General features: G+C 38.2%; 1 protein-coding gene across 3 annotated transcripts in view; it reads right to left on the bottom strand.

Annotated features, from left to right (window-relative positions):
• LOC127632644 (ephrin type-A receptor 8-like) overlaps positions 1-12,749 on the bottom strand; it is a 130,952-nt gene that overhangs the window by 89,353 nt on the left and 28,850 nt on the right. For all 3 annotated transcript variants that reach the window (XM_052111350.1, XM_052111349.1, XM_052111351.1), the window contains exon 2: positions 1,091-1,155. In XM_052111350.1, the coding sequence (XP_051967310.1) occupies positions 1,091-1,155 (65 nt within the window). The remainder of the gene's footprint in view (positions 1-1,090; positions 1,156-12,749) is intronic.

The following is a 12,749-nucleotide window of genomic DNA, read 5'->3' on the forward strand; positions in this document are numbered from 1 at the left end:
TGAGGTTTGCTACCGCCACAGTAACTCAACAACAGACGTTAAGCACGTTAATCTGGGCTGTGCATCGGCATTGCGTTGATCACGTGCTCTCACTAAATGCAAAAATAGTTGTTGACAAACAGGTAACAAACTGTGGTTGGTCGCTTTTTTTCGACAGTCAGACAGTCTCTTCCCATCTAAGTGTGAGTGGTTCTTGGCCAAAAAAAGCTGCAAAATGAAGGAGATTTTTCATTTTCAGAAGGAGACACAATTCAAAGTCTGTCAATGTGAGACTATCCCACTTGAACCTCACACCACTGGTTGAGCCAGAATTTGACACATCGGGCTGGTTAAAAATAACAATGTTTTGAAAGCACCACAGTGTTTAGAGTCTATGGCAGGGGTCCACAAACTACGGCACACAAAAAATCATATAATGAAAGTTCTGTTGAAATGACTGGAACTTTCACCCCTCTTCATGTCTTGACAAGCACATATTAGTGAACAGAGATAGTGTATGCAATGACACAGTAGGCCTACATTAAAGCAAGTTCAACCTAACCACTGGATTGAGCCTGTTGATCTGATCATTTTATTGGGTTATTTTCTCAGTGTTGGGTATTTTTTGTGTAACCCAGCTGCTGGCTGGTCTTTGTAACCCAAACAGCTGAGTAAATTTAACCCAATGCAAGGTTGGAGCAAAATTAAACCAGCACTGGGTTGAGAATTGTTTTTTTTTAATAACCCAACATTTTTTAGAGTGTACAATAAAGTTACCAATATCAATATAATTTGATGTGAATGGATTTTAAATGTTAAATTAATCCATGTAATAAAAACAGAAGAATGATCTCTGTGACAAAAATACTGTAGGCTCACTCCGGCCCCCCTTGTAAACATAACTGAATGACCTGGCCCTGATGGCAAAAAAATGTGGGGACCCCTGGTCTACGGGAACTCAACCTGCTAATGGCTTACTTACAGTTATCTTTTTAAATTAAACTTGATTATAAGAAACCTTTTAAACATCATACAACTATACACATAAAACAGCTGAATGTTTTAAAACACATATACTGTATTATGTTAAATAAACATAGACATGTCTTACCCCATGAGAAGGATATGTGAGCCAGCCCCAGTCTCCTGAAATTTTCGTTGTGTCCAGGAGATTTACTGTAAATTGAACATAAACACATGTTACAATGGAAATCAATTAGTGGAATTAACATTGGAAATGCATACCCTGTTTTGGCAAAATGTGAGCAATTTCTTCTCTTTTAAACTGATACAAAATGTATATCATCATAAGACAACCTGCTCTCCAATCTCCCAGAGACTGATGTCATTATCAAAAAGCATTTGGCAAAGGGACAAAATGGGAATAAACCGCAAGTTTCTCAAAGCGAGAGCCAAAGCTTTTAAAAATAATTTCCTAAATGTTTGGTTAATGGCTCCTAAATGAGTTCAAACTCTTTACTGTTGGATCAATATGCCATTTAACCCAGTGTTAAACATTTAGCATCAATCGAATAAGAAATAGACCAACTAGATTGTCTTGCTCTGTTAAAGGAATAGTTCACCCATTTGCCATTCCAGATGTGTATGACTTTCTTTCTTCTGCTGAACAAAGATTTTTAGAACATTTTCTCAGCTCTGTATGTCCATACAATGCAAATGAATGGGTGCCAAAATTTTAAAGCTCCAAAATCTACATTAGGGCAACATAAAAGTACTCTAGATGACACTGGTGGTGAAATACATATCATCTGATATGTAATAATATAGGTGTGGGTGAGAAACAGAAACTTTTACATTCTCCTTCTGTTTTTAGTGATTCACATTCTTCATACATATTGCCACCTACAGGGCAGGGAGGTGAATTTATGATAAAACTTAAATATTGATCTTTTTCTCACCCAGACCTATCATATCATATCTGAATACATGGATTTTAACCACTGGAGTCATATGGATTACTTTTACTTTTGTGGATTTTGGAGGTTCACATTTTTGGAACCCACTTGCATTGTGAGATCCTAAGGGCTGAAATATTCTTCTAAAAATCATACTTTGTGTTCTGCAGAAGAAAGGAAGTCAAACACATCTGGCATGCCAGGAGAGTGAGTAAACGATGAGAGAATTTTCTTTTTTGGGTGAACTATCCCTTTAATGGTTTACACCCGATTTGACTAATGAAATCCCATGATTTTTCTAGTTGTTTGTGATTTATAGAAACTGATTTTTTTTTATTATTTTGATTTAGACTGATTCGATAATGAATCGTTCAGATAAATTTGTGAATCATTTCAACCAATTTACAAATTGGATCTAAAATTGGACATCACTGAAGTTCTACTCTACACAAGCTCTACACAAGAGCAATATTTTGGTGATTAATTATTTTATAATAAACATTATGGGTAAAAAACTACAAGAAAAAAGATAAAATATAGATTCACTATAGAAATTTCCATGACTTCTAAGATTTTAAACTATTTTAAAATTCCCTGATATTTCCAGGTTTTCCATGACCGTACAAACCCTATTAAAATAAAAAATTAAAAAGTATCCATACAATGATTTTAAAACAATTGTAAAATAGCTGAACGTGGGGTAAAATCACTTTTTGACCATTTTTAAGCCTCTTTCATAACAAATTTCCACCAAATTGAATTGTGTAATCTTTAACTTAAAATGTTTAATATTCAAAATTGAAAAGACTTAAACATTTAATAGACTTAACAAGGAAATTTGTTAAGCAATTTATATGTTATTGCATAAGTTTTAAAAATATTTTTTGTAGTGTAATACATGGGCACAATTGGCTTATTTTATAACACAGCAGCAACAGTAATTGAATATTCAATAAATAAAAGTTATTCATAATAAAAATAACAAATCGCAACAAACCATTCTTGTCATTTGGTAAGAAACAAACCAAAATTTAATTAATTTTTCATTGAAATCATTGATATCCATTGCAAATTCATGAGAGAATCTCATTCACAGTGGTTTAGTAGTAAAACTTTTTAGTGTGGCAATTTTCGTACAAATGTCTCCTTAAGATGATTCGCTTATGTTTTCCTCTTTTGTAAGTTGCTTTGGATAAAAGCGTCTGCCAAATGAATAACTGTAAATGTAAAATGTTTACGCGTTATCTCGAGAACTTGTTGGACTACTTTTAAGATACTTTTGGGTTCTTTTTTAAGATGCAAAAGTCACTATCAACTACCATGGTACTGAATACATGGATCAGATATTCAATATGATTTTTCCTTTTGTGTTCTACATAAGAAAGAAAGTCATACAGGTTTAAAATGAAATGAAGGCAAGTAAATTATGGCAGATTATAATTTTTTTTCGGCATCAGTTTTCATTTCATCATGCTAAAGACCATGTTCAAATCGCTGTAACAAACAGCCTTTCATGGCTTGTTGCTAATCCCAACTCCAAGTTTACAAGAATGAAACATTCATATCGATGACCAGACACTGTGCCTGTTTTCGGTACCATACAATGTCACCCTGAAACAAACATTGTTTTCTTTGGTAACTGCAGCTGAGGGCCATATCAAGGTAAATTTTTCTCATGGATAAACATGGTAAACTGTATCTTGCTTCTCAATCCATCTGGGATACAGAGAAGAAACTGTGTGACCCTGAACCCAGAATCCTGCTTTACATTCACTGCACCCAACTAGTTGGTAATGGGTAAACAAGGAGTCACCTTCAATTTACAAACCTGCCATACTGCCACATGGATACGTGTCGGGTAACGCGGTAACGGATAACACAAACAGGCTTGAAACTCCCAAAGGTATCATGAAACAACAACAGGTGAGCTCGGAGCAGATGTTTTCTTCGTATATTTTACAGGTAAAATAGTACAGCAGTACAATCAGAAAACATTTTGCGTATTCACAATGCAGTCCATAAATGGGAGCAGGAAGCTGAGTGTGGACGATAAAAGCAGAAAATTCAGCCCTATTCAGCTTCGTAGGCAGTTGTCAGTCGCTAGTTTGTAGTGTGGTACAACAGTAACTTTGTGTGACTTGGCTAATGGAAGTTCTGGAATGGCTAACATCGCTAACAGATAAGCTTTGTTCATACAGACATTTTTATCTGCATATTCCACTCAAATTCATTTTTTCACTCTAACCAGATCCAGACAACATTGTATACATATGTGTTTTGAAATCAGATTAAGATGTGATTTATGCTAATGCACTTCAGTCAATCAGTGTGTCTACATGCAAACCATGATAACTACCAAAAGTCTGTTTATTTCAACAATCCAACACAAGAAAACCTTTGACTGAGATTAGAAATCATCGAATATTCGCTGCTTTTGACGTCATAAGATAAATGGTCATGCTCACAATGCTTGTGCACATTGGATAAGTGGGGTAATGGGCAAAACTCTACATGTGCCGATCGATTTATGCTTAAACTGTTTATGAACCTGATGAAAGAAAATAATTTAAGGCATTTACATGAACTTACACATTGTCAGCTCAAAGGGATAGTTCACCCAAAAATGAAAATTCTCTCATCATTTACTCACCCTCATGCCATCCCAGATGTGTATGACTTTCTTTCTTCTGCAGAACACAAACAAAGTTTTGTTTTTCTCAGCTCTGTAGGACCATTCAATTCAAGTTAATGGTGATCAGATGGTTGTACCTCCAAAAATTACATAAAGTAAACATAAATGTAATCAATAAGACTTTAAAGAGTTTAAATCCATGTTATCAGAAGCAATATAATATGTGTGGGTTAGATACAGAACAATATTTAATTTTTCACTTTCACATGTAAAATTTAAATGGTGATTTACATTACAGGACTTACATTTTTATTGTTTCTCACTCACGCCATCATATCGCTTCTGAATATATGGATTTAACTACTTAAATCATATGGATTACTTTTATGTTTCCTTTATGTGAGTATTGGAGCTTTACATTTTTTGGAAAATGTATTTATGTTCAGCAGATGAAAGAAAGTCATATACATCTTGGATGATATGAGAGTGAATAAATGATGAGAGAAATAAATTTGCTGGGGTGAACTATTCCTTTAGGCATCAATGATGTAAGAATGTTCCTGTAAAAAGGCTCAATTCTTACAGAACCTTTAATGTTTGACAGGGAGCAAAAAATATTATTTATTTATTTTGTTGCCATTTTTCCTCAGATTCGCGTATTTTTTTTAATTATTTTTTTTGTGATTTATCTGATTAAAATGTGATTCATGCTATTGCTAATAAGTTTCACTCAATGTTATGTGGCAAAAAAAAATCTGATTTGGGCCACATTTAACTGCAGTGTGAATATCACCAGTCTCTTCATTAACAGGTTGTCTGTATTTTTTCTTTCTTTGAAATTGTATCACTTTGGTTAATGTTCTTCAGACTCTCTTAAAGAACTTCCTCAGCTCTCCTCTCTCTCTCTCTCTCTCTCTCTCTCTCTCTCTCTCTCTCTCTCTCTCGCATGCAGAGAGCACGTGTTGTAATCAGCAGTATCAGTGTGCTTGGTGATTGGACTCCTAATTTGGAAAGGCTGCTTCTGATGAGGGCACTGGGTCAGAAAGTAGGAACAGATGGCTTCTCTCTCTCTCTCTCTCTCTCTCTCTCTCTCTCACTCTCTCTCTTTCTACTTGCTTTTAGGATCCTTGGACAAGAGTTGGAGAGTAACTAAGAGTGACGATATAAACTTAACTACATTTTCAGTAGCATGACAGTAATTCAATTGATAATTGTTTTTTTAAACAATGTAGCTTTTCCTGTTACAAGCTACTCTATAGCACAACATAAATTCACATTCTTACACTTTGCGCTCCATTCATTCACAAATCTGCCTGATTCCAGCCTTTGCTGAAGCACCCCAGATCATCACCGATCCTCCACCAAATTTCACAGCGGGTGCGAGGCACTGTGGCTTGTAGGCTTCTCCAGGTCTCTATCAAACCATAAGACGACCAGTTGGAGGATCGTTGATGAACTGGGGGTGCTACAGAAAGACTGTAATCTGGCAGATTCATCTTTGTGAAGGATGCATTAATCAAGCCACATACAAGGTTATCCTGGAAGAAAACTTGCTTCCTTCTGCTCTGACAATATTCCCCAAATCTGAGGATTGTTTTTTTTTTTCCAGCTGGACGATGTTCCATGCCAAATAGCCAGGTAAATCAAGGTGTGGATGGAGGACCACCGGATCAAGACCCTTTCATGGCCTCCAATCTCCAATCTCCAGACCTGAACCCCATTGAAAACCTCTGGAATGTGATCAAGAGGAGGATGGAGGGCCACAAGCCATCAAACAAAGCCGCGCTGCTTGAATTTTTGAACCAGGAGTGGCATGAAGCGGAATATAATATATATATAATTAGGGCTGTCAAACGATTTAAATATTTAATCGTGATTAATTGCATATTTTTTGTAGTTAATCGCGATTAATCGCAATATCTTCATAAACATGAGTAGACAAAATATGTTTCAGCCAGATGTATTTATCAGTCATCCACACAAAACCTACCCAACAAACAGAGTTTAACAACAGAAAATGAACACCGCACAACTCAATTCAAATTATGTACAAAATCAAGTGTATCATGACAGGATTTATTCACTTAATTTATGGAGTTTTGATGGACATAATCTTTCCAGGATCACAGCTGAATTAAATAGCTCTGATCATGTGATATTTGCAATACTTATGCCAAAACTTAAGCAGTAATTTACAATTGACAAAAAATACATAAATAACTCCTCTTAGACCCGGGTCACAATTGTAACTGGTGGAATTAAATAGGTTAACGACAGTGAAGATTACCTGCAAGGTTCCAGCAATGTCTCAAACATCTGCATAATTGGTCAGTGCACTATGAAACAGAGACACTTTGACAGAACCTTGGAGACAGCAGCAAGGTTTCCGTTAACTGGTAATTACAGTTTTAAAACAACAATGTCTGACATGTTAAAAAACTGTCTGCGCTGCCATGGAGATTTAACTTTCTTGACAGTTTATGAAGTTGTATCCCTCCAACTGGAAAAAGCAGTTAAAATCAATTCACTTCAGAATCGCATCAAAACAGTCTTTTGTTGCTATCTTCTGGAGGAGAAGGACATCGGGCATATGGTTTAAAACACTTGCTTTAGCTCATCGGTTGATTGACAGGTGAGTAGATCCCGAAATTAATTCACAAACCCAACTGGAGAGTTTATTCATGATAACATGTAAACATGCATAAAAGAACGGTTCGTGCCTGTAGATACGTTTTGGGTAATCCAGTCGGAAGTGGACAATCGAGACACATCACCGTTAGCTATAACTGGCCGTATTATTCACCGAGTCTGTTTCTCTTTTTTAATCACTATTGTTTGGATTTTGAATGAAAGTATCTGGTTTAATTGCACATCAATCATTAGACTATGTCAGTGTAGTAAAAGAAAAAAGAAAGCGCTAGTGCGCCATTTCTCTTAATTATACTACTTGCATTTAATCTAGGCGCAAACATGATCTTTAGAGCAGAATTCTAAGTTATTTAGTGAAATACCTGAAATAACAGAGCTTCAAATGTGTATGCTTAGTCCATCGTGTTACAGCACAAAATAAACACAGAAATGAGATGACTGGATTTTTTTCCAATTTGTCTGGCAAACTTCATCTTTCCCAGACACACTGGTCATGTGCAGTGCAAGGCAGGTGTTCAAATGGCAGCTGTCTTGCTGCTGCATTCATGTTTCAAAGTTATTAGCTCTATCTGTGCTCTGCGGGCATGTTCTACCGCTTGATAAAATGCTTGGTGCAAGTCATCTCCCAGCATAATGTCTCCCACCATCTGTTTTCCCGACGGTCAATGCATGTGACATTAGCGGCGTTTGCGTGAATTGACTCGCTTCTCACGAACTATGGTTTATTTAATGGGTCATATATATATATATAAATTGTGTAACGCTGGAATCGTTTGCGGGAGAGCACCGGTAGGAGCCCCTGTGTTACATAATGTGTTGGGCACGGCTGCGGGTGGCTCTGGCTCTGGCTCTTCTGTTGTCGGTGAGTCCATCAGTGTTACCCCAGCTCCTGCATCATGCACGGCAGCACTGCCAAAATCACCGGAATGGAGCTTTGTTGTGAAACATGGCCAACGCAGTTTGAATCATGCCAAGGGCCAGTTTCCCCTGTCAAAACAGTGAGCTGGAAAAACTGAGTAGATGATGCCTGAGCCTATTGTTGGCACTGGGGCACAGGAAACATAAAAGTGGTGCAAACGAAGTAGGTAAGTGTGTTTGCTAACAAATTCTCACCAGACCTTGATGCAGAGACACTGTATAACTATCTTAAAGAAATGCTTGGACTTAATATTAACTGTCAACGGATTGTCACTGCGTGTAACAGATACAGCACATTTAAACTGAGTGTTGAATGCAATGATGTTGCGGAGATGTATGACCAGGAGCTCTAGCCTGAAGGCTCTGTTGTGCTGCGATAGTATGAGCCACGCAAGGCGGGAGTTACGGGGCGTAATATCTTTACTATACTACATCTATACTTGGTGCAATGGTGCCGGTTGGGGCTACGGCCACAAAGAACTCTTGAATTATCTATGCGTGTTGTATCTTACAACTGTAGGGGTTGCGCGTTGGCAACAGCGCAGGAGAAAGGGCCCGACATATAGTGGCTGACAACTTGTTGCAAAACTGGGATATTTTGTGTTTAGAAGAAACTTTGTTGCTTAAACAGGATTTGGGGAAATTTAACTTAATGACAACTTTCACGGGGCTGGTAAATCCACAACTGATCTTACTTTGGGAATAGAGAGAGGAAGGATAGCAGGAGGGATGGCTATCCTATGGCACAAAAAGATGGACTCATTAGGGTTGAAGTTGACTGGTGTATTTCTGTACAGTTAAAGATTAATAACAAAGAGTTAATTATCCTCAATTTATATACACCTTACAAGTGTGAGAATGAGGATGAATAGACTTGCTTTTATAAATTCCTTTATTCATGACAATCATTCTACAAGTGTTTATTTGGTTGGTGATATGAATGCTGATCTTTCAGATAGATGCTCAATGTTTGAAAAGTATATGCTACAGTTCTATGATGATAGCAATCTTATATTATCCAGTCAACTGCTTTTATCTGCAGATAGCTATTCTTACATAAATTAAGCATGGCATACAACCTCATGGCTTGACCATTGCATTAATACTGCTGATGCCCATGCCATTTTGCGATCAATTAAAATGTTGTATGGGACATACATGTCTGATCATGTACCATTTCTTATGGTACTTGATTTTGATTGTCTCTCTGAGATGACTTATGAGGTTAAGAGTGCCAGAACGGCAAAACTGGATTGGGCTAAGCTCACATATAAAGATGTCTTAACATACTATAGGAAAACCAATGCCCTCTTGAATGATGTTTATTCACCCAGAGGCGCAATTATGTGTTCTGATGAAAAATTGTAATGACATTTCTTACCGTAGCGCCCACTGTGCTATGCACGATTGTATTGTGGGAGCTGTGTATGAGGCCAGTAGACCATACTTTACTTGCTCTTATAAGGCATTCAACATCAAGGCTTGAAAACTTGAACAAGTTATGAAAGCAGACTCTAGGGCTGAAAAACTACTCTGTAACAGTGTCATTGACTTTTGGAAGGAGGTGAGAGCTCCAAAAAGGAGCAATACATTGTTACCGTGCACTATAGAAGGAGTTTCTGGAGTTGTGGAGACAACATTACTCTGCTTTATTTAACTATGTTTAAAGGGACTGTAAAGGAATTAATGGAAAGGAGGAGTCAAGAACCGGCTTGACAATATAAACAATAGTTTAATGAAGAACTAAACAAAAAGACAAACACACAAAAATGTAGGACAGCTGCTCGTAAAGCTCTCTCTCTCTCTCTCACTGCAGTTTCCAGTTGGCCTTTATCCATCTCTGAGGCTTTATTAGCCTGATTTGGGGCTGGGTGTGCAGGATCACGACCCGACCCCGCCCTCCGCCCTGTCACATTCCTCCCTCATTATCTAAGGCCGGGTAGCCCCTGGCATGACGTACATCCCCCCTTCCCCTGCCAGCAGGTCATCCCCACCTTCCTGAATGTGGGAGGGAACAGGGGAAGGCAAACAACAATAATTAAAATCAAAGGGGGTACTCCCTGTAACAGTGCAGTACCCCCTATAAACCAAAGTAAAATTAAAAAAAGAGAAATGACAATAATTAAAAACCCAAGGGGTGCTCCCTGTAACAGTGCAGTACCCACTAAAAACTAAAGTCATATTTTAAATAGAGGGAAAGATCAACATGTAGCAGCAGAAAGAGAGAGGAGAGAGAGAAACACTACTGGTTCTCTGATACTCCGTAGCTTGGTTCTCAGCCACTCCTCCACCCTCTAGCGGATGACAGCCACGCCTCCCCAGGTGGATTGGAGTCAGAACTCCGGCCCTTGGCAGACGGAACGCCCCGCCCCGTTTTTGGTGGATGGTAGGGATCTCCCTCACCCCTGGCAGTGGTAACCGCTCCAGGCGGTTGGTTGGTAGCCCCTCCTCCCCTCGTGGTCGGCGGCCGTTCTTCTGCTTCCAGGCAGCCGGGCTCCTTCGTCCCCCGGCGGATGGCCATGGCTGCTCCATTGCGGTGGATGGTAGCAGCGAGAACTCCACTACAGCGCATCCCTCCTTCCCAGATTTCGCCACCCGTGTGAAGGGATTCATGGAAAGGAGGAGGCGAGAAGTTCATATTTTAATTATGAACTTATCAAAAAGACAAACAAAAAAACATGCCGGACAGCTGCCCGTAAATCTCTCTCTCTCTCTCTCTCGCTCTTGCACTGCAGTCTCCAGTCAGTCTTTATCCCTCTCTGAAGCATGATTAGCCTGAATAGGGGCCGGATGTGCAGCATCATGAACCAGCCCCGCCCTCGGCCCTGTCCCAGTGAGCACTATAAAGTGGATAATGTTGCCAAAAGTGATACAGTGAGTATTATAAACAATGAGGTCTATCAAGCAATTACACAGCTATCTGTTAGAAAAGGAAGTGGCTTAGATCAAACCACTGATGAACACCTCAAGTTTGCGAGCCCTTTGTTTTACTCGATGTATGACCCATGGACTGTTGCCAGAGTCTATGTTTTAAGTTGCTCTTGTGCCTGTCATCAAGGATAAAGCTGGCAAGGTTGGGAGCCTGGATAATTATAGACCAATTGCATTAGCTAGTGTGTTATCTAAAGTTCTGGAAATTATTTTATTAGATTGCTTCTGTGTAAATATTTGTACCACAGACAACCAGTTTGGTTTTTAGGGTAAGCATGGTAATGATTTATGTATCTATGCCTTAAAGAAGTAGTTGAAATGTATAGCAGGCAAAACTCCTCTGTTGTAATCGGCTTTATTGATGCCTCTTAGGCTTTTGATTGAGTTAATCAACAAAAACAGTTTCTGAAATTGGGTAAAAGGGGCGTGCCTAACTGCATGATAAGAATCGTGGCATACTGGTATGCCAATCAGATTATTAAGGTCAATAGGGGTAATAGAGTCTCCGCTCCTTTTGGCTTTGGTAATGGAGTATGACATGGGGGGTTACTCTCACCAGCCCTCTTTAGTGTGTACATGAATGACCTGTCTGAACAATTAAGAGGCTGCAAAACTGGCTGTATGATTGGTAACACCCTAATGAACCATCTTATATATGCAGATTTTAGATTCTATTTTTTCTCAGAGTAGTACTGGCTTTCAACCGCTGCTGAATACATGATTATGGGGTCAAACATGATGTGCAATACAATACTAAAAAGAGTGTTGCCATGATATGTAGAACAAAAGGGTATAAGGACCTACATTTTCCAGATTTTAATTTGTCAGGGCAAGTACTATGAATATCTGGGGCACTTCATTACCGATCAAATGTATGATGACAATGATGCATAAACAGCGCTGTATGTTATATACTCAATCTAACATGTTGGCAAGAAAATTCTACAAGTGTTCAGATTTTTTTAGTCTCTTTACAGCATATTGCACTCCTCTCTACACTGGTCCCTTGTGGGCTAAGTTTAAAAAGGCGAGCCTGCACAAGCCTCAGGTTGCTTATAATGACTGAATGCAGATCTTGCTTAAAAAACCTAGGTGGTGTAGTGCAAGTGACTTGTTTTCTAATGCAAGAGTCAACACTTTCCAGGCTCTATTGAGAAATCTGATGTATACATTTATCTGTCGACTGGATGATTCTCAGAACACTATTATTATGCTGCTGTGAAATCCTTGGCTTAGTGTCATACAATTCCAGTCACCTCTGTGGAAACATTGGTATAACAGTCTTTTATAAAAAGTGGCAATGACCTTTTTTCTATTTGTATTGTATGCATTGTATCTAGTCTGTTATAATGTTGTATGTTTGATAATGGACTAGTCTGACAATGAAGTTGAACTGAACTGATAACATCTATCTATCTATCTATCTATCTATCTATCTATCTATCTATCTATCTATCTATCTATCTATCTATCTATCTATCTATCTATCTATCTATCTATATTTATATATATATATATATATATATATATATTTATCAAAATGGTAGCTTGACTGTAGTTTAAAGGTGATGTGTGTAAATGCGTCTATGTTCAGATATTTTAGCTTTTTCCCACTTTATATGACTATACAGTATTTACGTCATTCATGGGTTGATTTCTCCAAAACGTGTATATACTCTACTCTGTGACACAGCAACAATGGCTCAACCAATGAGTTTGGGGCA

Source organism: Xyrauchen texanus, chromosome 39 (genome assembly GCF_025860055.1).
Source record: "Xyrauchen texanus isolate HMW12.3.18 chromosome 39, RBS_HiC_50CHRs, whole genome shotgun sequence".
NCBI lineage: Eukaryota > Metazoa > Chordata > Actinopteri > Cypriniformes > Catostomidae > Xyrauchen > Xyrauchen texanus.